General features: G+C 38.7%; 1 protein-coding gene across 3 annotated transcripts in view; it reads right to left on the reverse strand.

Annotated features, from left to right (window-relative positions):
- PAMR1 (peptidase domain containing associated with muscle regeneration 1) overlaps window positions 1-27,151 on the reverse strand; it is a 92,358-nt gene continuing 65,207 nt past the window's right edge. For all 3 annotated transcript variants that reach the window (XM_060764787.2, XM_060764808.2, XM_060764797.2), the window contains 6 exons: window positions 14,674-14,844; window positions 10,490-10,702; window positions 8,945-9,011; window positions 4,444-4,676; window positions 2,760-3,052; window positions 1-1,190 (listed from right to left, as the gene is read on the reverse strand). In XM_060764787.2, coding sequence (XP_060620770.2) covers window positions 654-1,190; window positions 2,760-3,052; window positions 4,444-4,676; window positions 8,945-9,011; window positions 10,490-10,702; window positions 14,674-14,844 — 1,514 coding nt within the window. In that variant the 3' untranslated portion in view covers window positions 1-653. The remainder of the gene's footprint in view (window positions 1,191-2,759; window positions 3,053-4,443; window positions 4,677-8,944; window positions 9,012-10,489; window positions 10,703-14,673; window positions 14,845-27,151) is intronic.

Genomic DNA, 27,151 nt, shown 5'->3' on the forward strand with positions numbered 1-27,151 from the left:
TTCTCAGATTTAAAACAAACCTTTCTTTATTTGAATGTGTAAGGTATTTGAGAGGGAAAAGAATATAAAATATGACAAATACAGACGGCTTTGACTATAACACATCATCTAGTCTTTTAATTATTTTTCCAATTTACTATCTCAGACTTCAATGGAAATATCTCCCAAATATTTTACCCAGATGATAATTAAATATGGAATGAATACAGCTAGTTCTGGTTATCAATGTTCCTACTACAGCCCATAATCCAAGTGTACCTGTTCCCACCAGGAGAAAAGGTACAACTGAGCCATATCAACCATCTGCCACACTCAGGCCCCTTCTACACTGCCATATAAAATCCAGATTATCTCCTTAGAACTGGATTATATGGCAGTGTAGTCTCACATAATCCAGTTCAAAGCAGATAATCTGGATTATCTGATTTGATAATCTGGATTATATGACAGCATAAAAAGGGGCCTCAAAGCCTCTGTCATGGACGAGCTGGACTCACTGAACAGCTAGATGTCACAGCAAATATCAGTGGCCCCTGCTTTATAGTTTCCACCCATAAGTCTTCTATCAATGCAATAAGACACATCAGAGACTATGAGAGAAACTATTACATTTAACATAAAACAAGAAAAGAAACAGTTTTGGACTGGGTGGTTCACTTCATGTTCTTCTCAATCCAGTCTTTGAAAGGAATTGCCTTGGTGTAACCAGTGTAGAGTTCTAGACTACATGTTTTATCATAGCCCCAGCTCACTAACCCCATGAGGTGCCAGGTTAACTCAGGAGATGATCTTCCAGGCAAAGGTATTGCTGCAATCCCTCCAGTCTCGGCAGGGCAGATATTGGAAAATGCAGTAGGGTGCTGCTTGGCACAAAACATGCTATCAGTCACGCTGACCTGGATACCATTTTCCTCATATTGCTGCTCACACAACAAGGAGTCGATTATCTGAACACTCCCCATACGGATTGTGTCATTCTTGTAGCTTGGATCGGCAATGTCTGCTAGGATCTTCCAACCAGTAATCACTATTTGTAAGTCATCAGCAGGTGGGTCAATATCGCGCATCGAGGCCAAGCATATGGGTTGGACGCGATTGCTGATTCTGGCCTTGTCCAGGAGTTTAACGATGGCTATGTCGGAATCAAGCAATATGGGGTCATAATTTGGGTGCACTATAATGGCTGATATCTAGGAAAGGATACAGAAAGAACAGAGGACCAAATGTTAGGATTCCATTATCAAAATGTTTTAGTGACTACCACATTATCAGTTTAATGCTGGTATGAAATATAAAACTAAGGAAATGCCAAGGTATTTCAAAGAATCACTGGGAGGTAGCTCTGATTCTCTGCCACTTAAGATCTAATGGTAGATGACAATACTGGAGAGGAAACAAAATGACCACTCATCTATCAATACTTTATTCATCAGTGGAAATTAATGGACACAGGATGGCATAGAAGAGCCAAATATTTTCATTCAAACCCCAATGCTGGAAGATAAAGTTATTTAAACTGAAAAAACAGTATATATTTTATATAGTACAACCCCCCATATTTGTGAATGACTATGCGACACTGTGTATAATAGGGAACCCCCTTATTTTCAATGGAAAGAATGAGAGAGCTGTAGGGAAGAGAGTGTAAATTGTACAGGAGGCATTAAGTGAATAAGTGAAACCATGAGTAAGTGAAACTGCATATACTGGTTCCATGGATTTGGAGAATCACACTGTACTTGGACCAGTTTTTATGTTGATAATTTATCAGAGACTTATAGGGTAGTTGGTACCACAGTGTACTCAAAGGGGGAAATATACAGTCTAGGTCAGTAATGGGAAATAAGTGGAAATACTGTAAACTCCAGAACATCCTAGTCTCCAAACTATAAGAAAACTTGATGGAGTCAAGTGCTATCAGCTGGTGTTTTCAAACACTTTTTGAAAAATGTGTCTAGTTTTTCCTCTCCTGCCCATTCCTGGTGTAGGATGGAGAAGAGGAACAAAGCCAGGAAGGGAATCCCTGGACACGGCCTGTGAGGACATTGGCCGATAGACTTCCCTTCTGCAGCCCAGAAGTTCTTGTAGCCTGTATTAGAGGATAATTTGGGAAATTTCAGCAGACTATAAACATTCTTTTAACTACTGGAAAATGAATGTGAGAATTTTGTAAGGCTGTAAGATCCTAATGTTTATTTATTCATTTACTTACAATATTTCTATCTCGCCTTTCTCAAACCCGAAGGTGACTCAAGACAGCTTACAACCCAGCAGCCATTTGATAACATAACAATATACAATTAAAACATTTAAAACAAATTTGTAAAATACATACAACAAAACCATTGCAGGAATGAAAGTCTACAGGTAAGGAATGTAAATCCCCATTTGATGAAAAACAACAGAATATTTATCAAGATGGTGAGATATTTTGTACTCATTTAATTGACTTGCTTTCACAGGTTTCAAGAATATTTTGGTGCAGCCAAAATAGCTGCAGCTATCTTGGTGGGATGATGTCAGAATTGAAATGTAATAATAGAGGACTATACACTATTTCAGAGAAGTAGTCCAAAAGAATGAGTAGCAGAATTATGTGTCAGGGATGTTTATACATATGAAGAGATTCATAACTTAAATCTTGGAAGCCAGATTCTGAATATCTGAGTAAAAAGCATCCATTTATTTTATTTTAGGGCTCAGTATCCATCTGTATATAGGCATAATGTCTATATTAAGTGACTCAACGCTCTACTCACCCGTAAATTCTGCACAGTCTTTTCATCTCTATCATCATCTCTGTAGTGTTTGCCAAGAACAACTCTGATGTCTGCTGTTTTAAGAACTGTAATCTTTCCCAAATTGGTGACACAATGAGCTGCCACGACCACTGTGCGTTCATTCAGCAGGGCCCCGCTGCAAATCAGTATCCATGCACCCTTTCTATGAGTGGGAGCCTTCACTCCATTGGGTCTCCTATAGATGGCTGCTTGCCAAGGCCACCTGGTTGTGGATGGTTTTTGAAGAGTGATGTTTTCTGTCTTTCCACAGACTGGACCAAATCAAAATGAAAACAAGGAAATCAAACTTCTTTTATCTTTCAAACTATCTGGGTCCAAATTATAATTTTATTTGGCACCAAAGAGAACAGAAGATAATTATACCAAATAATCTGATCACATTCATATACCAAATAATCTGATCACATCAATAATTGATCACATTCTAAACTTCCTAAAACTACATAATTGTTGAGACAAAACAGATTTGTGGCTATACCCCCTTTAAGATACATACTTTTTAATGCAGTTTCAAACCAGTAATGAAGAAAGTGGTTTCGCAGTACAGATGATTGCCCAGGAAATTCAGGAACAAGTCTAAGATCTGGATGATGTTTACGCAAATCATAGAGCACTAATTAAGGGCTTTGTTTTGTGCACTTTTCATGGGAGTTTTAAGTCTAGCCAATGCAGTTTGAAACTAGCTTCAACTGCATTAAATGGTCAGTGTAGGTGGGGCCTTAATCCCAACTGAATAGATACATTGAGAGGATACATATATATCTCTCTGTGTGTGTGGTCAGGAGCAACTTGAGAAACTGCAAGTCGCTTCTGGTGTGAAAGAATTGGCCATCTGCAAGGACATTTCCCAGGGGAACAGCCACCTACAAACCCACAAGAATAGTAATCAAGGAAGACCATCTTACTCGTCCAACGAGGGATCGCCTAAGTAAGTAAGTCCCAGGGGACTCTGGGATGTTTTCTCTCATGTCCCCACATGAGAAGCTAAAACTGACAGATGGGAGCTCACCCCCCTCCCTGGATTCGAACCTCCAACCTTTCAGTCAGCAGTCCTGCCGGCACAAGGATTTAATCCATTGCGCCACTGAATATAACCCACTGAATATAACCCATTGCATATATGGAACTTCTACATAAGTGTTGATTTAACCAACCAAGTATTGGCTTGGCCCTGTAATTGTGAGACTTCATTCCAGGCTTAAACTGAAAAGCAGCTTGACTAGGCTTGGAAGCTGCTGTGCCAGCTTAGGGCTTGGTGAAGGTGTCAGGATAAACTCTGGAATTGCATCCTAAGAATGTGACAAACTGTATATGAAAACTTAGAAGATGACAGATTAACAGCTATACTTTCAGTGCTGCTGCCTACCTGTACCCCAAATGAACAATATGAATGAAATCAAACTGGCTTACTTCACAAAGCCGTTATAGGGATGATGGAATTAATGTCTAGGAATGACTCTGAACACTTCAAGTGAATTATATAAATAAGAATTGTTATGAGCCATATGAATATGAGATATGTATATAGCTAACAAGATGCCATGACTAAGATGTCTAAAGCATATTAATAGAAAGTTGTTATTCCTGATACTATTTTTGTAATTTTGCAAGGTGTTGTGCCATGCTTCATAACCTGTCTTACTTGGAATGCAAGAAGGAGCTCTCCCACTCCATTTCCCTGTTTTCAGGCATGTTCTTCGGCTGCTTCCCAGGCGGCAGTAGAAAGGAGAAATGCAGTCGTACTGAAGCTGCGTGTGAAGATGTTGGAAACCTGGAGGAAGTTCTCCAAATGGCAATAATGGTTTTTTGGTTGGATATGCTTCCAGCTTCTGCTTGTTATATGCAGATGAATAGAGCCGATGCAAAGGAGTCTCTCTGTGTTGATGCACAAAGAAAATGAGAAAAAGGTTAGTCTCAACATTTGCTGAAGTTAGGGGCACAGGAGCCCCACAGAATCAGATAAAATGCTAATTTAAAAAGCGCTGTTTTTTTAAAACCTGAGATAAATTTTAAAAAAAATTCCAAAAATTTATTTTTTTAAAAAAATTAATTTTTTAAAAAATCTCCCGCTAGAACTCTATGGCCAACCAATAGCAAATGCTGACCACAGTAATGCACTGGAGGATGAAGAAATTCCTAGCAGGATGTTCTCTCAAGGAATCCCTGCATCCTCCAGTGTGACTCTATAGTGGAAGTTGATCACCATTTTCTCTCTAGGACTAGAGATTCCTAGAGGAAAATTTTTAACTCAACCCACAAAGAAACAAATCTGAAAAAGTTGATCCCACAAATGTAAAGGGATGACTAAAAGCCCAAACCTTGACATTACTATATTATAATCAGTAGCTGTATCCAGCAATCTTAACAATGTAAATAATACTCAAATGTTTCCTCGTGTTCAGCAAAATGGATATTCCATTAAGAAAATGATCAGCAATCATTTTTTAAAAATAGAACTTTTTTGCAACAACAATATTTGTACAAAAACCCTTGTTTTTATTTGAAATTTAACATTAGAGGCAGAAAAGAGTTCCTGAAAAAAGTTACTTTAGAATATTAACTCCCAGAATCTTTGAGTAGGCTGCTGGGGGATTTTGGGAATTGCAGTCAAAACAGTACCTTTTCCAGGCTCTGGATTTGAGCACACCTTACAATTCCTATTTGGAGCAAACCGATATAAATTTATTAGGCTGTATCTTCAGGTTACATATTTATATAAGGCTTAAGATTTTCCCTTTCCTATTATACAATGAAAGTCCACAGCAATATGCTGGTGACACTCAACATCATTTCTCCTTTTCATCAAAGTCTGAGAAAACTGTATTAGTTTGCTGTCAATAATGGACTGGATAAGGGTGAAAAACTGAACACTTAATTCACATGACACAGGAGTGATCCTGTCAATTAAAGGAAGATAAGGGAATAGAGATTCAGCCTATTGTGGGGGGGGGGGGGATTATACTCTCTCAAAAATCTCAGGTTCATTGCATGTATACACCTCTGGATTCAGCCCTGAGCCTAATGTCCACGTTTTTCTCATGCCCAGGAATACATCTGAGCAGTTAAAGCTAGTGTGCCAACTGTGTCCATGCCTGAAAATATCAGATCTGACTCTAGTATCATGTGCTTTCATTACATCTGGATTATTGCAATGCTCTTTATGTGCTGCTGGCTTTGCAGAACTTTAGTGAAAATTCCAGAATTAAAATGGGAGCCTAGGAAAAACATGCCTGGCTATTTCCTATAGCATCAACTTTTCAACTCTGCCAATTTGATGAATTGATGGTTCAATTCATCAAAACATCAAGGACATTTACAAAGAAAAATGCATTTTTTTTCATTCTAAGGTTGCTGGGAATTTTGCTCCTTGTGTTATGCTAATTTTTGTTCTTTTTTAAATCTTTGGCAGCGGGGATGGAGGTGGGGTGGAAAATCAATTAATAAATAACAATGTTACTATACACTGCTTAAGATATGTGCTTGTTTGTTCTAAGTTACTCAAATAGCTTCATGTTATAAAATAGTATTGAAATGTCATAAACAAGTATCTTAAGAGCTGTCTGGAGGTTCACATTCTCACATATGAGCACTTCAGATATTTTGGGAAAGTCTCTCTCCTGGCAGGCTTGTCTGGTTAAGGATGTAGGACATGGCTTTCTTGGTGGCTGCTCCCAGGTCTTAATTCTTCCTTTCTAGCAAAGCTGGTTCCTTCCTTACTGTCCTTCTCTTTAACAGTGTACAATACTATTTTTATTTCTTGCCAGTTTAAGGAATATAGTGTGCCGTTTGGTATTGGCTGAATTTTTTTTATAGGACACTGCATAGATATCAAAATCCAGGGATGCTTAAGATCCACTAAATACAACAGTGTAGTAAGATAGCATCCTTTACATTAGTAATTCCCAACCTGTGGTCCGCAAGAACTAAAATATGGTCTGCGGATTCACAATTACTACACCATTGCAATGAGAGCGACTGGTCTCATGAAACCCTCTTATAGTGCTAAGGCTTATTAAATATGGTTTACTGTGGGTAAGCAGATGGCGACTACTGGATGGCATGTGTTCTGTATCAGAAACTAGAGCTGATGTAGTCTATCCAATGCAATTTTCTGAATCAGAACCCCAAATAACCAAAATGAATCTAAAGTTGACTAATAACTGATTTGTAACCCTTTTGATACTAATGTTGAAGAGTGGTCCCTGTTCAAGTGGTCCCTGGTTAAAAAAAAAAAGGTTTATTTATTTATTTATTTATTTATTTATTTATTTATTTATTTGCCATATTTATATACCGCCCCTCTCAGGCCGGAGGCGACTCGAGGTGGTTTACATAAACAGTCCATGCCCCCAAACAACATAAATACAGTTAAAAACATTACGTATAATATAAACCATATAAAAGCAATAAAACAATAAAAACCATAAAACACAAGTCCTACCACTGTCTTACATAAATTAGCAAATAAATGAGTGTCAGAGAGAGCTTGGGGATCTGCAAAATGGCAGGGGGCCATGATATGCCTAAACATTGGCATAGTGTTTGGCATATGGCAAAATCAAGGACTGCTGTTCTGGATTTTTCCCCATATATTTTTGAGCCATGGCTGGTTGAATCTATAGATGAATATGGAGGACCCACTGTATATTTTAAAAATGTAACACTATAGAACATTTTATTTTGTTTTAGCATTAATTTCGGTATGTTTTTACTAATGTATTTTTACCTATCTTTGTTTTAATATTTGTATGCTATCTTGAGTCGCAGCTCTGTGGAAAAGACAGGATTAAGAGAGAAAAAGATCTGTGTCTTTAGGGGAAAGTGCACTGGGAATTTGTGGGTTTATACATCTGGATAAGCACCAAGGGATGATCTTGCCCATGGGATCAGATTAAAAAGATGGAATGAAAGCTCCTTCTCTCCAGTCAGATGTTGCAATTAATTACATTATATATGCCTCAAAACTCATTACAGGGCCATGGAGAATTTTCTGGAATCAAACTTAATTTAGCCACTCCTGTAACACTAGCGTTTGGACTCTACTTTAGAATGGGAGTGTGGACTTCAGAGATTAAGTTTCAATTTCACATATTCAGTTTCAATGGTGGGTGGTGCCAAGGGTGAATGTGTGAGATCAAAAATACTGTATTCGTTTAAAGCTCTCATTGCTAGTACCTAAGGCAGGGGCCCCCAAACTAAGGCCCGGGGGCCAGATACAGCCCTCCAAGGTCATTTACCCGGCCCTCGTTCATGGTCAACCTAAGTCTGAAATGACTTGAAAGCACACAACAACAACAATCCTATCTCATCAGCCAAAAGCAGACCCACACTTCCCACTGAAATACTAAGTTTATACTTGTTAAAATTGTTCTTCATTTTAATTATTGTATTGTTTTAAAGTGTTTTTGCATGACAAATAAGATATGTGCAGTGTGCATAGGAATTCATTCATATATATTTTTTCAAATTATAATCTGGCCCTCCAACAGTTTGAGGGACCGTGACCTGGCCCTCTGTTTAAAAGGTTTGAGGACCCCTGACCTAAGGACCCCTGACCATAATTTCAACCTTTATGTATTTGCAGAAAACTGTACAAAAGCTGGGGAAACACATTAGAATAATATTATAAGGTCCTTGGGTCAGAATAGGAGCCCTGGAGGAGGAGATCTGCCTTAACCCTCACTTCCCTGCTTTAAGACCCTTCTTCTCTCCTTTTCATCTATTCCATTTTCCTCATTCAGGTTGTAACAGAAGTTTCAGAATTAGAGCACTTTTAGCTGCTATTTTAGTTGCCAGGATCCTATAGCATTCTGGTCTTTGTCAAAAGGAACAAGAGCTTTCTGGCTGAGAATGCTAAATTCTCCTGTTTACCTCCCTGCAAATCCCAGATTCCATACTGGTATCAAGGCAGTTAAAATGTGTAATATGAAAGAGCCCTGGGACATTATTATTAAAATATTTGCTTGTCTGATCCACCTTTGTCTCTTGTTCATGCCATCAGTTTCAATGTCTATGCCCAATCTATCCAACCACCTTTCTAGAACATCAGAGTAGCTCACAAAAATGCCTAATCAGGTTAAGATACAGAGAGAAAAGCAACAACATTTCTCATTAACATTGTAGTTAAGGCATTGCAATCTCACCTTGATTGAACCTGCATTGGTAGAACTTTCTGTCTCACCAGGTCAGAGATCTTTGGCTCTCTGCAAGCTAGAAAAAATACAGTATTGCACAATCCTTTTCCATGTTCAAATATTATGATTTACATCTCTGTCCACCTCTCGAAACTGTGACTCAAATGAGGGCAAACAGTACACTTAGACTGCATTCTGGAGAAGCGTGATTCCCATCAACTCTAGTCACATCTATGGTGAGAGAACATGGGAGTGGTAGTTCAGCAATATCTGGAGATGCAAAGTTGTAAATCCCTACTAAACACACTGATCTAAATATGTCTTTCGACAATAGCTAATCCCAGAGTAGATCCACTCAATCTGCAGGATTGATTTACCAGTCAGCAATTCATTCACTCATCACTGAGTGTTGGACTAGGACTTTTATGAGACCAGGGTTTGAATCCTTTTTGGCCAGGAAAACTCACTGGGTTTCATTGGGCAAATCTTAGAGGTTTTGGAAGATAATGGTAAATTTCTTCTGAATAAATTTTGCCAAGATGGGCTCATCCTAAATTGGAGTTGACGTGAAAGCACAAAACAACAATTAATACAGCGAGTCTATTCCAGAGGAGTATTATTGACTGGGTTTAGGCTTTATGTCTGAGTAAGTATGTATAGGTTTGGAGTGACAGAAACCTGGCAGAATGACAGGGTAAGTTTGAAGGAAATCAAAGGAGAGTTTATAAGCACAAGAGCTGATGCCATAAGACATGGAATGAAGCAAATACTCAAATGATGGTGAAGACTGAGCAGGAAGTTATTATAGCTCTACTAAGTCAAAAAGACATCACAGACTGTGATCCTAGGTGGATTACCTCTTGAAACAATAAAACAGACGTGCTGTTTCAAGTCTGGGCATACATTTCTTGTAAAAATTAGGTTTGGGCATTTTATTCTGGGTCTCTAATGGCTGTAAAACCTACAAATATACAACTACTGCAATGATAACTGATACCTTTTCACAGATAAATAATGGCAAATCTTTCTACCTCTATATCAGAAGTCAACCACATACAGGCAGCCCCAAGTTACAAACAAGATAGGTTTTGTAGGTTTGTTTTTAAGTTGAATTTGCATGCAAGTGGGATCAGGTACATTTTTAAGTGTAACTCCAGCCAAAAAACCCCCCCAAATTTTGGATAGCATAGGGAATGGTTAACACCCCTGGCATGTTTGTTTTGCTGTCTGAGCCACTGTTCAGAAGATTTCACCTCTCTGTCCCCATGATAAGATTTTGAAAAAAATGGCTTTTTGTGGAAACAAGGATTGGTGAGAAAGCTTCAGTTGAGACATATTCCCTTCCTAGGAGTAGATTTCTCTCAATTCCTCTTGTCTCACCCACGTTCTTAACTATGAGTTGTTTGAAACTATGAGTAGGATAGTTTGTAACTTGGGGACTGCCTGTACTTGTGTTTATGTTTGTTTATTAGGAAAGAGCTTGTATTCCCATAAACAAGCTATTAAACAAAGCCAGCGTTTACAGGTTGTAAAAAGAGAGAGCACTGAAATTACCTTTTATGCAGATTGGCTGTTTCCCTGACCATTCCCCATTATCTTGGCAGATCCTCTGCTCACTGCCACTGAGAATATAAGAATTATTGCAAAAGAAGTTGATGACTGTTCCAATTCTTGCATAGCGACCATTGAGAAGTGCAGTATCTTCCATCATTTTCCTGAACCCATTGAGTGGAGCACCAGGATCTGAACAGTTTCTGTCTTCAATGGCTAATGGGAGAAGAAGCATGTTATTTTTTCCTAATATTATATCAAATAATAAGACACTAACTTGAATAGCCAGTCATATGGCTATTTATACATTCCTGGAACACTACCAAATATAATAAAAATGTTTTACAGCAATTAAAGAAGTAAATACCCCAACTTTGGACACCTAAAGCTACACAAATAAACACATTAAATAATTTCTTCAACAAGTAAAAGGAAGTTACTTTGAAAAGTAATGTTGTAATAAATTTATTTATAAATCAAAATATCTTATTGTTGAAATGTAGAAAATATTTTTGACCATCCCAAAAAAACATACATTTTGAGACAAAATTTTCATTTTACCGGTAGACATTATTAGTGTTTTGTTGTCAAAGGCTTTCATGGACGGAATCACTTGGTTGCTATGAGTTTTCCAGACTGTATGGCCATGTTGCAAAAGCATTCTCTCCTGATGTTTTGCTTACCAAAGATGTGGGAAAAACATCAGGAGAGAATGCTTCTGGAACAGGGCCATACAGCCCGGAAAACCCACAGCAACCCAATCATTAGTGTTCACTTTCACCAAAGATGCTGAAGCCAATGCAGAAAAGGAAAGGGGAAATAACTGAAATCTGTACTGAAATCTTTATGATAGCATACATCCCAATGTGCTCAACTATTCATGGAAGAAGTCTTTCTGTCAATGAAGCAATGGCCAAGAGTGTCTTCAAGTCAGTGGGACAATAAAAATATTACCCAAAGTACAGGTGCCTATTCCTAAAATTGATAGCCCCTTTGAAATGTGGATAATAGTAGACACTGATTATCTGGATCCGGCACAGTCTGGCTTTAGGCCGGGACATGGAACTGAGACAACCTTGGTCGCCTTGGTAGATGATCTCCGCAGGGAACTGGACAGGGGGAGTGTGTCCCTGTTAGTTCTGCTGGACCTCTCAGCGGCTTTCGATACCGTCGATCACGGTATCCTTCTGGGTCGCCTCAGGGATATGGGGCTCGGGGGCACTGCTTTGCAGTGGCTCCGATCCTTCCTCGAGGGACGGACCCAGAAGGTGTTACTGGGTGACACCTGTTCGGCCCCACAACCGTTGTTGTGTGGAGTCCCACAGGGTTCAATTCTGTCCCCGATGTTATTTAACATCTACATGAAACCGTTGGGAGAGATCATTCGGAGTTTCGGAACGAGATGTTATCTCTACGCAGATGATGTCCAAATCTGTCACTCCTTCTCACCTGTCACCAAGGAGGCTGTCCAGACCTTGAACCGGTGCTTAGCTGCTGTATCGGACTGGATGAGAGCTAACAAATTGAAATTGAATCCAGACAAGACAGAGGTCCTACTGGTCAGTCGTAAGGCCAATCAGGGTATAGGGTTACAGCCTGTGTTAGACGGGGTTACACTCCCCCTGAAGACGCAGGTTCGCAGCTTGGGAGTGATCCTGGACTCATCGCTGAGCCTGGAACCCCAGGTCTCAGCGGTGGCCCGGAGAGCTTTCGCACAATTAAAACTTGTGCGCCAGCTGCGCCCGTACCTTGAGAAACCGGATCTGGCCACGGTGGTCCACGCTCTTGTCACATCCCGGTTGGATTACTGCAACACACTCTACGTGGGGTTGCCTTTGAAGACTGCTCGGAAACTACAATTAGTCCAGCGAGAAGCAGCCAGATTGCTCACCGGGGCGACGTATAGGGAGCATACAACCCCCCTGTTGCGTCAGCTCCACTGGCTGCCGATCCAATTCCGAGCACAATTCAAAGTGCTGGTTTTGACCTACAAAACCCTATACAGTTCCAGCCCGGTGTATTTGTCCGAACGGATCTCCCTCTACAGCCCACCTCGAAGCCTAAGATCTTCTGGGGAGGCCCTGCTCTTGACCCCGCCACTTTCACAAGTGAGGCTGGCGGGGACGAGGAGCAGGGCCTTCTCAGTAGTGGCCCCCCACCTGTGGAACTCACTCCCCGGGGAGGTCAGATCGGCATCCTCCCTCATGGCATTTAGGAAAAGACTGAAGACCTGGATCTGGGATCAAGCCTTTGGTCATTCTGAAGGCTAACAGAAGGATCTGATGATAGACAAGAACAATTGGAATGGAATGGTCATTTGGACTCTGAACCCTGAGCATGAGATTGTTTATGTTTTTATTATGTATTGATGTTTTAATTAATTGTTGTAATTGTTGTATTTGCATTGCTGTGAATTGTTTTGGGCATCTAATTGTCCCCCCCACTGTAAGCCGCCCTGAGTCCCCCCCGGGGTGAGAAGGGCGGGGTATAAGTAAATGAAATAAATAAATAAATAAATAAATAAATAATAACCATAATGGATTCATTGGCCCACAGGCATGGAAGCTACCTTCTGTCACTGAATGCAAGGGCATTCTGATCCAGTGGTTTCACAGATGAAGCAAGTCATGCAAGCACCAACTAATACAATGATTTCTGATTTCCCTTTTTCTTTCCTCATTTGCTACTTCTCATGTAATGATGGCTCCTTCAATTTTCTGAAGAAGATTTATGGGTGAGCTGCGGGGTGTCAAGTGCAATCAATAGCAACAACATCCTCTGCATCAATTCCCATGAGTGAAACTCTTAAGTGCTTTGGATCCATACAAACTCTGCTTCTCTAACAGCTCTATGTTACACAGTTTTTTGAAGCAGAAAAGAAAAAGAAATGCTGGGCAGTTAAGAGAATATAAAACATCTCAACAGTTGCCAACAATTAATTTACACTACAGGAAGGCAACAGCAAATGATGCCGAGGTCAGTATTCCCACTCCGCCAGGACTCGGTTGGACCACATTGACCCAGAATTCTAAAAAACAGCCCAAATTGGTTGAAAATTATAACTGGAAGAGACCAGAATATACTTCTTGTTGGAATCTGGTAGTCTGAACTCTAGAAGATGTGAAGCTGGGGAGGGGTGTGGTAAATCTGAAGTCTTCTCTGATTGTTGACACCATTGTGGAGTCTTTTTGCGCAAACTTTTTGTTTTGGAGTGGGAGACTGAAACACTGTTTTTAGAGGGTGCTCAATTGGTGAAAGATTTTGACAATTCTGCCACTTTTTTACTTTTAAGTAATCAAACCCACAGGAAAAATATTTATGAATTACACTGAAACACTGTTTTTAGAGGGTGCTCAATTGGTGAAAGATTTTGACAATTCTGCCACTTTTCTACTTTTAAGTAATCAAACCCACAGACAATGTAATACGTTAGTAACACATTAGTTAGTATGACCCCTATATCTGTGGGGATGTGTTCCTGAATGTACCATGGGAACAAGAAAGTGGATAATAACAAACTGTATTGGAATTAATGACATCTGCTGGAAATTGCCATAGAGTTGTGCTGGAGGACCTAAAATATTCCTGGAGAGGTATTCCCTTTAGTAATTTCCTAGGTCCTCCAACACAGCTCTATGGTAACCTGTGGTGGAAGCATACCATAGAATCACATGGACCTAGAAAATTTCTAGAAAAGACATTTTCTGTTGGATCCTGAGGAGCCATACCAAGTAACATGTAAGTAATAAAATCAGAAAATTGTTATTTTTATTATCTCAGTTTCACAGTTTATCAGCAACAGACAGGGTTTTCAACCATCAGCAATTTGGAATCTATTAAAAAATACATGAATCAGTGAGACACCCTTGTATAATGTAGTATATTACAAATAATGCCATTTTCAAAAACTTTGCTTTTTTGGTTTGAACATTTCATCCATCTCTTTGGAATTGCTTCCAGAGCATCATCTCCACTGCAACAACACACCACTATCTCAATTCACATTTTTTCCATCAGAAAACTTAAGGTGAATACAAAAATATTACTGAAAATTGCTTGCAATATGTGTGTGACTCAGATCTCAGTATTCAAAAAGGCATCAATCCAATACAGATTGCAAAAAACAAAACAAAAAAACAATAATATATAAAGGTAGTGAAACAAGAAGAAACATAAAACATTCTTACCACATCCAGGATGGTGTGTTGACCAGCTCCCATTCAGCTGACAGTAGGCAACCCGGCTGCCTTTTAAGGTGTAGCCTGCATTGCATTTGAAGTAAACGTGGGCCCCGTATTTAAAGTCATCTCCTTCCACAAAACCATGAGCAGGAGCACCTGGAGTCCTACACATCACCACTGACAGTTCAGATATTTCAAAGAAATCCACTTTATTACAAAAACAGGACTTTTTAGGTTGCTTCTCTATTTAGAATGTAATAAAATACTAAGAAAGAAGAGTTACAAGAGACAATGAATTAAAATAATTTTTCATCTTATTCATTATTCAATTTACTTTTTTATTAACACAAAATTTTCTTGCTTGTTTTTTCAAAAAAAAGTTTAACTCTGGGTGACCAAATGCGATTCCTTTTTCATTTTAAATATGAGTTCTTAGTTAATTGGATTAGTCACTTGCTTGAAAACGGTATAACAGGAGTACTAAATCCTTTAATTTCCCTTATCCGTGAAGGGTGTGTTACAAGGCTCCATGTGGATGCCTGAAATGCAGATAATATTGATCCCTATACCAGTAATATTTTTGGATCAAGGTTGACCATGGATAACTGAAATCATGGAAAGCAAACCCATAGATGCCAGGGGAGGGGGAGGACTACTGTAATCCATATTCTTACTGAAAAAAAGATAAGAAATTACTCCTTGACTCACATTGCAAGTTTTTTTTAATCCTAATATCTGAAGCTAAAAATACCTCTATGTTTCCACATAGGACAATTCACAAAAAAACTGCAAACACTACCCACTCCCACATGCATAGATCAGAAACACATATATAAAAAATCACTATTTGGGTCATTCTAAGAAAAATGCAGGTATATTGTTTAAAAGGAAGTGAGATTCCAGGGTGTACTTTATTCTATCACAGTGCTGCAAAAGTTCTTTCTTCCTATCTCTTCTAATGTCTCTAAGCACCTGCTGACTTCCTTCCTGTGTTTTTGTGCTTCATTTTTCTTATTTTTGGAACCATGGCTTAATTTTATCATGTTTCAACATTCTTCCAAAAATAGTTTGTGTTAAATGGTTAACTGGAATCTTTTCCTCCTGTCTAGGTGATGAATTCAATTATGGACCAGCACAAAGTAGCAATTTTAATAGTCCTAAATAGTTTCCTGTTCCAGCTCATTTTCGGCCTTGGCACTCGAGGCTAAGTATCCATTACTGTGCAAAACTTTGATCACAATGATGAAGTTTTTATGTCATTTCTTTGGGTCATTTCACTGCTGAAATGAATGGAGCAATTAATTAAGGATTCACAACTGACAAGGTACCGTATATATTCAACTATAAGCCGACCCACATATAAGCCGAGGCACCTAATCTTACCACCAAAAACTGGGAAAACTTATTGACTTGAGTATAAACTGAGAGTGGGAAATGCAGCAGCTACTGGTAAATTTCAAAATAAAAATAAATACCAATAAAATTACATTAATTGAGGTATCAGTAAGTTAATTGTTTTTGAATATTTACATAAAATTGTAATTTACGATAAGATTGTCCAACTCATTATTCTAACTTCTTCAATGTAACTATGCTTATGTATCCTTTCAATAATCACCATAGTTTATTTTAACTATACATTTTGTGGGAAATGCTGTGTGTATATGAATAAAGAAATGTGGGAAAGACTGGCACTGAGAGGGGAGGAGAGGAAGGTGAATGCTGTGCTGACAGAGGAGAGGAAGGCACGCACTGCACAAGAAAAGAGGATAGGAAAGTGCTCACTGCACGAGAAAGGAGATAAAGGTGAGATAGGCTGCTGTGCAGATAGGTGAGGCTCTGCCAGGACCCTTACCTGAGTATAAGCCAAGAGGGGATTTTTTTAGCCTAAAAAAAACTAGGCTTATACAAAAGCCAGGAGCCAGTTCTACAGCCTTCTTCAGTGTAGTAACATTCTCCATTTTTTAAAAAACATCAACAAAAATACGTCACTAATATTTTTGCACTATTTGTGTATTCTTCTGTGACAGCCAGAAGCAGGCTTATGATGAATTGCTCCAACGTGGTGGGATTTTTTTCCAAGTTTTTCTAAGTGTTGCGGAGTGTGAGGGACCAGAAAAGTGGGGGTTCGGGGACTGCTTTCACCTATGAGCCAGACTTTCCCCGCTTCTGTGTTTTACTTTTATTGATTATGTTGGTTTTTCTTGATATAAACTGCCCAATGCATTAGAGAAAGTCCACATAAGCAATTCATTTGTTGTCTTTAAAATGCCACCAAACTCTTCCTTGTTTCCTTGCAATGGGAAATCTCCTCTGAAGACATTTTACCAAGGAAGCCCTTTGATGTGAGGTATGGGTTTACCAAGGAAGCCCATACCTCAGAGTTGACATAAAAACATATGTAAAAATAACTAAGGGGCTGACAATTGCATCATTCCATGGGATAAATATGCACCTGTCATTTCCAAGTTACCTGCAGGCGGAGCAATATAGTCAGACAGCAGTATAGGAGGAGAGGCAGCCTTGCCAAGCTACCTGATTAAAAAAGTAAAGGCTTAGAGCTTCTTTTCACTTGGAGAAATCAGGCCAATGAAAGCTGTCCTACAATCCATTTTATGCCGCTTCCTTTTCCTGGAGCATTTGACAAAATATCTCTATAGTCTATTTCTTTTCTTTTACCCAATTTTTGCTTCAAGCAGGAAGAGCTGTGAAGGTGGTTTTGAAATGAATGTTAGTACCTTGTGTGCTTTGTCGGAATGCTTCCTTTCATTTTGGAAATAGTTGCCAGTCAGGTGGATGAACCTGACTGATTCTTTTCCCCTTAAGTTTCTACAGTACATTCAACAGAATTCTAGCCTAGGAGAGGCTCTTTTATCAGATATATTTTTTAAAAGCCTTTCAACATCCTCCCCTGCCTATTTCACCTTTGCAGCAGTCTTTGACACTCTGTCCTGAGACAAGGTTCGGAGAAAGAGAGAAATGAAACATTTTGTATAGACCTGGATGTGTGACATACATACACTAACAAAAGGAGTCATACTTACATCGCATTCAAATAAAACTCTGGGCTGACAACAATGGAAATGTGACCTGCATAGGTGACATCTTATCCCACACAGCCAAAAAGATTTACCAGTGTGTCATCATTTCTTAGAAAAGAAAGAAAAGAGAAATGCAAGGACACAGTCTGTCTGACATTTAAACCTCCATGTCCTGCTCTTTCTTTCCCTCCCACAAGGGCTTTCTCCGACCTCTGAAAAGGAAGAGATGTGTTCAATAAAGGACTGTCAGACACAGCAAATAACCAATACTGGTTTCATTATGCAAAAGGGGAATCTTGGTCCTGGGGAGCTTGGGACTGGGGGGAAATTGGAGAATTCATAGACTGATCCCAAGATGTGGTTTCTTATATGATGAGAAGATGGGCTAAGGCTGTTCATCAGCCAGACATAGATGACAAACTTTTTTGGGCTTGAACAGTTGACATGACCCACCTTTCCCACCATGTTACAAATTCTTTGGCTGCTCAAACTCTTGGAGGCATGAAAGATTTTTTTTCAGTATTAACTGAACCAATAAAGATGGTTAGCATATTTTTCATCTTCTTTAGCTCACCACGAGCTTTACTCTGTTGTTCTTGGGCTCAACATGTAAAGGATGGATCAGGCTGTACAGGAGGCTTTAATAATGCCTATGCAGAAGAATAATGAGTATGAGTACAATTTACAAATGAATAGATTGGAAGGCTATCTGAGGTCGCCAACTCAGTGGACAAAACTCTACTTGGTGCAACGCAGAGGACCAGGGGTGGTATTTATGAGAGTTTCAAAACAACAAAATGTTATCTACCCTTGGCATTAATGCATTAATGACTTCTTATGCTATCAAGCACAAGTCAAAGTGCTGGCTTTAGCCTATAAACCCCTAAACAATTCTGGCCCAGCATGCCTGTCCAAATAAATCTCCCTCTATGATCCACTTCGGAGATTAAGATCGTCAGAGGAGGCCCTGTTCCCGGTCCCTCCTCCTTCGCAGGTGTGGCTGGTGGGAATGAGAGACAGGGCCTTCTCAGTGGTGGCCCCTTGGCTATGGAACTCCCTCCCAAGTGAAATTTGAGCAGCCCCGCCCCTTCTGACCTTTAGGAAGAAAGAAAAATGTGGTTATGTGACCAAGCTTTTGGATAGCAAGTTTGAGTGTAGTAAGAGAATAATGAATAGTGAAATGAGGAGTGGAATGGTTTCTGATTATTATTTTTGATGGCATGATTTTAATAATTGGTTTTAAATTGTGATGTTTTAATGTTTGGTTTTTAATGTAAATGTTTATTTTATTATATGTTATTTCTGGCATCGAATTGTTGCCTAAGTTGTAAGCCTGCTCTGAGTCCCCTTTGGGGTTAAAAAAGGGTGGGATATAAATGATGTAAATAAATATTTATTTCTGGTATTTGTACCCCATCACTTCTCTACCCCTGAAGGGGGGCTCAGTGCAGCTTACAAAGGGCACCGGTACGATGCCACTCATAACAATTACAATAATAAAACCACAATTGAACATAGATCATAATTAAAACAATACATCAGCAATCATTAAAACAGTAAACAGTCTCATCAGTCTCATATGCAGATCCATGCATTATTATTATTATTATTATTATTATTATTATTATTATTATTCATGTAATAATTCATGAATGAATTATTATTCAACATTATTATTGGATCTTTATTCTTGAATTTAGCTCTGTATACTGAAAAATTCTTCATTCTCTATCATGGGATGAGGAAACAAAAAGAGTTATAATGTATTATGAATTGGGGAGGAGAAAGGTTTGTTTGAAACAAAGGGGGTAATTTGCTCTAATGTTTTATTGTATTTATGGTAAATGTGAATATAATAGTACTAGTAATAATAATAATAATAATAATAGCAATAACAGAAGCATGTCTCTGGTCTCTGCTAGTGGTGTGAGTATAGGGCTACTCAGCAAACTTTAATTTTGTCTTACTGGGGATATGCTTGACACAGTTCAATGAGATTTACTACTAAGTAGACATGCATCAGACTAAAAGGGGGAGGATTCGTTCAGGTACCCATCACAACAGAGACTATTGAAGGACTGGCAATTTGGACGACGAAACTGGATCGGGATTTTAGTCAAGAGATGAATTGGATTGTTTATTGATATATGTATTGTGGATCGTGTTTTTATGCTTTTAAACTGTATACTGTTGTTTGTTATAAGTTGTTGTAAACCGCGTTGAGTCGCCGGCTAGGCTGAGAAACGGCGGTATACAAGTATAGCAAATAAATAAATAAATAAATATCACAGATGGAATATTCTTTCAGAGACAAATTTCTCTACTGTCAGTAACACTTAGCTTTAAAACTTTCACAACTATCTATAGAACTAGAGAATCACAAAACTGCAGAGGACTATGGATCATCTATTTGGAAGAGTCATCTAATTTGACTTGGAAGTTGCTGAACAGACTGCGTTCTGGCACCATGGGATGCAGAGCCAACCTTAAGAAATAGGGCCACAAAATGGGGTCCACGACATGTGACTGTGGAGAAGGGCAAACCACAGACCACCTACTGCAATGCAACTTGAGCCCTACCACATGCACAATGGAGGACCTCCTTATAGAAACACCAGAGGCCAGTTTCTGGTCAAAGGACATTTAATATAATGCTAAGTTGTTAAACTTTGTGTTTTTTTAAAAAAAACATTTTCAACTGTATCCTTGGTTTACTTCTGATACAATAAATAAATAAATCTAATTCGACTTCCTACCTATGCAAAAATCCAAGGCATTCCTTATAACTTCTACTTAAAAACATCCAATGAAAGAAAGAGATCACCATCACCTGAAGTTTGTCCATGGTGGACCCCCCCCCCCCCCCCCAATTATCTGAATACATTTGTCCAATCAGGCCATTAATTTTACTTTCTAGCCTATATTATAAGGCAGTATTCATGGATGCTTTTAAAACTGCCTTTCCTGTCCTGCCATGACAATCAGGTTTTCTTCACCCATCCCACCTCACTAACCCTGAGTGACCACTTGTTTTATTTTCCAAGAGGGCACACGATCAAGGCTTTCTAGTTAAATGTAGGCTCTATATTTAATATGATAAAATTAAGAGGAGGAGATGTAAAGGTATCAAAGTTTTAGAGGTAGTCTTTAAGTACTGTAATAAGATTTTCTATAATCTTTCCCCCTTTCTGCAGATATATTTTGGCATCTGTCTTGTATGAACTATATTTAAATGCCCTGTGTTCTGTGGGTATATTTAGAACTCAGTGGCCATCTAGAAGAAATGAAGACAAGAGTATCTGAATTTTTAAATTAAACATTTCCACTATTAATAACATGCAGTCAATTTTCATTCATTCCTCCAGTTACTTTTGGATCACTTGCCTGAACTTTGAATAATTTGCCATTTAAAAATAGGTTTCTATACTCAATCTCCTACAGAAAAATCAGATTACCTGTTTAAGCCATTTTGTTCTCTTTTGGATATCAATCCTTTTCAAATTCTGACTATCCTTTGCACTTGTTGCATTGCTTCCCTGCATAAATAAATCTGACCTTTCTTTTTTTGCTCCCTTTCTCCTCTATTATTCACTCTTAAATAATATATAGGTTAATTTCATCCACCCATCTCTCATTCATAATATATCTCATAGGCTGATAATAACTCTTTGTCTTCAGTATGATCATAAGCATTGACATTTATCAGTGAATTATGGCACAAACTAAGGATTTGGATTGCAATATGAGTGGAGCTGATCCACCTCACTCAAAGTAATATATGAAATAAAACATCAGCACCCATTGGCCTCTCTGAGCATTTTGAAAGATTTAATGAAAAGAAATCCACCTCACAATAATGTTTCAAATTTATGAGGGGAGGAGAGAGAGAGTGCTTAAAATAATGTTAAAGTGTACATTTTTGTTAGATCTTTATTTTTTTAAAAACGGGAATCTTCCCTAGCAAAGACTTACTTTCTTGATTTCTGGCTGTTAATGATCTTTTCTAGAAATTATTGTAAGATATGCTGGACTACACATTTTGCTTTTTAAAGTACCAATACTATTATCAGTTATGCTACGTGATATTGTACTACTTTAGGGACAGGGAGCTCTGGCGTGGGCTGGTCCATGAGGTCATGAAGAGTTGGAAGTGACTGAACGAATAAACAACAACTACTACTTTATACTAGACCAGTCCTTCTTGAGCAGTCTGATGAGGTTGACCAGCTACAATCAATTCTTTCCTAAAAACTGTCCAGCTACTCTTAGCAGATGGCTTGGGGAGTCCACAGACCACTAATGTGAGTAGTACTGGCCAAGCCCATACTACTAGTAGAAGTTTTTAACTGTGTCTAAGGCACAAGAAGTTTTACAAAGACTGTCCTTAGAAGCCTGTCTAAATGTTTTAGGACATGAGTTGCATAATCTCTTATAATCACAGTGATGACAAGTGTGTATATGGAACATATACAAGTAGTTTGGGAAATTATTACTGCTCGGTGATCACTGATGAGATTACAAACTAACCCATATCTTTTTTTCTAAACAAAGATCCACATAAGTACAGTTGTTCCACAGTAGAAATGTGACATTTCTGATCCTCTGGTCAGCTCCACCCAGCATCACCAAAATAAGGAATGGTGGGAACTTAGTTGAAGATTAGCAGACAATTTTGTGCATGGCTTTTTTTTTTACAGTGATGCTGAGAAATGTCTAAACTGCCACATGCACCCTGTTTGGTGTTTGAGTCATGTACCACTAGTCCTTTAAAAAGTTTGTGTGGAGGGAGGAGAGAGAAGAAAACCTATTTGACTGGTGGGGATGAAGGAGAGAGCCTTCTCAGTGGTGCTCTCCAACTTTGGAACACCCTTCCCAGGGAGATTGGGGAAGCCCCCACACTGTCCTCTTTTCACAGGGATTTGAAAACTTGGATTTTCCAGCAAGCATTCGAGAAGGACTAGTCCCTCTTTATAGATGCCCAGTCCCTAGGTTGCCAGATAGTACTCTGCTTTGCACTTCATCCACTTCCCCGCCCCTATAGTACGCTGTTTGCACTATCCCTTGCCCAATCCTTCTTAGCTTGGACATGCCCATTCTAGTAATCCTGGTCACTGTCTTATGAAGCTCCACTGCAATTAGTTTTATACTTTTATGTTTTAGCATGTTTTTATCTGGGTTGTTGTATTTTATGATGCTTTTATATTAATATGTTTTTGCTTGTATGTTTTATGGACACTCTCCCATATGTAAGCCACCCTGAGTCCCTTTGAAAAGCTGGTGGCAAGATATAAGAACAAAGTTGTTGTCACCTCACTACCTCTGAGGATGCTTGCCATAGATGCAGGCGAAATGTCAGAAGAAATGCCTCTAGAACATGGCTCTATAGCCCGAAAAAACCCACCAGAACCTAGTGATTCCAGCCATGAAAGCCTTCGACAATACAAAGTTGTTATTGTTATTATTGTTATTATTATGTCCAATATGTACCTATTCCAACTTACAAACAAATTCAACTTAAGAACAAATTTACAGAAAATATCTTGTTCTAAGTTGGGGACTGTCTGTAATTGGTTCAGCATCTATTTTGGATTGCTTATTTGACTCAGACTAAAACCCAGAATGGTGAATGCCCTTCTAGACTGAAATCCAAGCACCATCACAGATACCAAGGTGAAAACACACATCCATTCAGAGGCTAGAAGAAACATTTTGAAACCACACATTCTGTCCTGATAACCAAAATTTCCCACAAAGGCAATGTGTGTGATGAAAACATATTTAATACACTCCAGAATTAACCATTCTTCCTGTCTGTGTCTGTGTGTTCATTTCTAACATAAACATAATAGAAACTTCTGCAAGAACCATCCACTCTCACTTGTGGATGCTTTCATCTGTGGATTTAGAGCTGTGTTTTTGTCCCGTTTCATGAGCAAAACATCTTTTGCAGTTACTCCACCAGTCCGGAGTAATCAAAATAAAGCAATGATGTAATCCCAGCAGCAATGAAAAATCTTTTCATGCCTTTCCAGCCAAGTGGAACCCACCCTGATGTTTTCCAGCTCCATACTTCTGTGAATGAGACAGTAACCATGTGAAAGCATGCTTGGGTCAACTACTGTGATGTATTCATCCGGAGGCAATTTAAAAGCTGTTGCTTATAACTAGACACTTGATCTTTATCAGTATTGTTCCAGTCCCTTAGAAATCTGTGTCTTTGGATACAACCTTTCCAGTTACGGACTTAACCTATTTTGATTACAGAACTGAATTGATCTGCATATAAGATTGAACAGAATGAAAATTATAAAGAGCTCCATAATTTTGGTACCTTTTCTCTCTAGCATTCTTGATATGTACATGCTCTGAAACCTATCCTTTCCAACACCATAGTGCCTTGATAGTCTGCCTTTTTGTCCACTGAGTCGATGGTGATTATTATTGATGGTTACATCTATCTCTTATCATTTGTCCACAGAGCTCTATTTGGCATGTGTCTCACTCCCCCCCCCCCCCCCCCCAACAACAAGCCTGTAAAGTTGCTCTGACTGAGAGAAAGTGACTGGTCTCAGATCAAGTAGGAAGAGGAACCTAAATCTCCCTAGTTCCAATCTAATATCCTAACTACTACACTGCACTGACTATTCCTTTGGTTTCGTACAAATATAAAGCTGCTTGATGGTTCAGTGACCAGGAATGACCAATGGATCTGTATATGCCTCTTCCTTCTTCAGCTTCAATCTCACACATTCTATTGTTTTCAATTTCTCTGATCTCTGTTTCAATGTTTGATGTTAACTGTTTCGTGTTACCTGTACAGCAGTTAGTAATATCTCATATGGTCATTAGAATAATAGAATCAAAGAATCCAGTCCAACCTCCTGCCAAGAAACAGGAAAATCGCATTCAAACACCCCTGACACATGGCCATCGCGCCTCTGTTTAAAAGCCACCAAAGAAGGAGCCTCCACCACACTCTGGAGCAGAATTCCACTGTTGAACAGCTCTCACAGTCAGGAAGATAAGCAGACTCATCCCCTTCAGAGATAAGCCCTATCACAGTTCTATAATCTATGAATACTACTCCAGTAAACCTCCAAGATCAGAAATTTTGAAGGTATTATTTGCCCAACAGAATTATGGGGTGGTGCAGGGCTTGTGAGGATTGGAGGCTTGCACAGAAAAGGGGGGGGGGGCTGGTCCATATGACATCTTAGATCACATGTGAAAAGGGAATATAAAAACAACAAATGCATATGAAACACAAATGAACACCAAGACCATTGTGGGCTTTTGGTTAGAGTTCTTCTTATCACGTGGTCAAATGAAGTCCTTCACCAACACTGGAAAAAATGTTCAATCCCTTCAGAATTGCTGACATAAGATCCTTTAATGAAGGATTTATATAGAGAGCTTGATTTCCAAACACAACTTAAAACACAACAATAATCAAACTGTAGTAGGTAAAGGAGGAGTCTCTCCTACATTGGAAATACTCAAATTACTTAATACAATGATTTTGTTGTGCAGGCTCTGTGATTGGAAACACAAGGTGTCTGAACTAGCCAGACTTTTAGTAGACTTGTACAAAATTCCTGGGCATGAAAATAGGAATAACTCTGAAAAACATTGGAAATGCTATTGTTCCTTTGTTTGTTTTTTGTGATGATTATTTTCACTGAATTTCAAAGTTTCCAGAATGTTCTACTGATCTAGATCAAAAACAAGATCCAGAATGAAATATAAAAGAAAAAATACTCCCAAAAATAAGATATAAAGAACAGTGTATTGTCAAAAGCTTTCATGGCTGGAATCACTGGGTTGTTGTGAGCTTTCCAGGCCATGAAAATTGTCCACATGCTTGTTCAACAGAAAGGAGAGAACCATGAAAATGAACAAAATCTGGCTACCAGTGCTTAAAAACTCAAAAATCATAACAAAATATAGAACAACACTCAAAACACTCAAAAACAGTAGAATTCCAGACAAGAAACAACCAGGGCCAGCTAATCACCCCCAACAAAGGATTCCCCCAGGCATTAAGAAGCCAGACCTTGAAACTGCTAGGGCATTAAATGCTAATCAAGGTGGTCAATTGCAACATTCCCACCTCCCTCAAAAAGGCAAGAGTTACTTCACTCACCATGAACATTTCACAGATATAGAAACCCCATTTTCCTAGTTTCCAACAGACCTCACAACTTCTGAGATGCCTGCTATAGATGCAGGCAAAACATCAGGAGAGAATGCTTCTGGCTATACAGCCCGGAAAACTCACAGCAACCCATATAAAGGACAGTTTCTGACATTTCAGTAAAGAGTTAAAAACCACTGTGTGGCCCAATTTTCCATTTAGACTTGAAGAATAGTTAATTCTTCACTTCACTTGGTCTGACTTGATGTTTTTTTGATGGGATTACTATGGAATTGTAAATGTTACATGTTATAATGAGTCTTATTTTTGGTTTAAATATGGATCTGCGAGGGTTTTGGGTGGTATGATTATTTGTTTATGTGTTTTTATATTGTATGGCATTGAATATTTGCTGACTTTGTTGTTCACTACCCTGAGTCCCTTTGGGGAGATAGGACAGTGTATAAATATAGTATTATTGTTGTTGTTGTTGTTGTTGTTGTTCCACAATGCTCCAGAATTTAATTTGGACAGATATATTGTCTAAATGTGGCAGGTCTGAATTAGGACTAAGAACAATGTTCAGAAAAATTCAGCTGGACAACTAAAATTGCAACTAAAATAACTGATTGACTAGTTGCTTAAAAGTCAGAGTGCACAGACCACCTTTTGTCAAAATTGTGATAGTCCCCAGAAATAAAATTATGCTATATGCATCATTCACACATCCCTTTTGTATTATTGCTTATATATGCACACATCTCCTATGTTAGTAAGTACTCTCTGCCATTTACTTTCTAAGATATGATGCTTCTTTTTATCTTGCAAGAAAAGAGTAGCAAAGTAAAGGAACTGTTTCTAAATAAAAAAAATTAAGTGTACATTTCAAACTTGTGAAAAGCTCTTCTCAATAGCAACAGACTTGAAACTACAGATTTATCAGCAGCGGAATCAACCGTGGAGTGGCATTGGAGTGGCCATAGTCAGAATCTAAGGTAACCACATAAACCTTCTCCCAGAACACTTATGCAGTCTGTTCAATTTTCTGAATCAGTGCGCTAAATAACCCCAGGAACAAGCCTAAAAACCAAGACACCAATAATTTTTTGTTAGGCTATGTAAACTGCTCCAGGAACTATCCAAGGTGCTGAACTATCTGCCAAATAAGTCTGACACTTTGGATCGCTCCTTTAAGATTGAGTCTTACAACTGGACTAAATTCACCACACTACAAACCATTGAAAACACCCCCACCTCCACCATCACTACAACAAAGAGCATTCTGCAGTGATTCTGCATGCTCAATCCT

Source organism: Anolis sagrei, chromosome 1, assembly GCF_037176765.1.
Source record: "Anolis sagrei isolate rAnoSag1 chromosome 1, rAnoSag1.mat, whole genome shotgun sequence".
Classification (NCBI taxonomy): Eukaryota; Metazoa; Chordata; class Lepidosauria; order Squamata; family Dactyloidae; genus Anolis; species Anolis sagrei.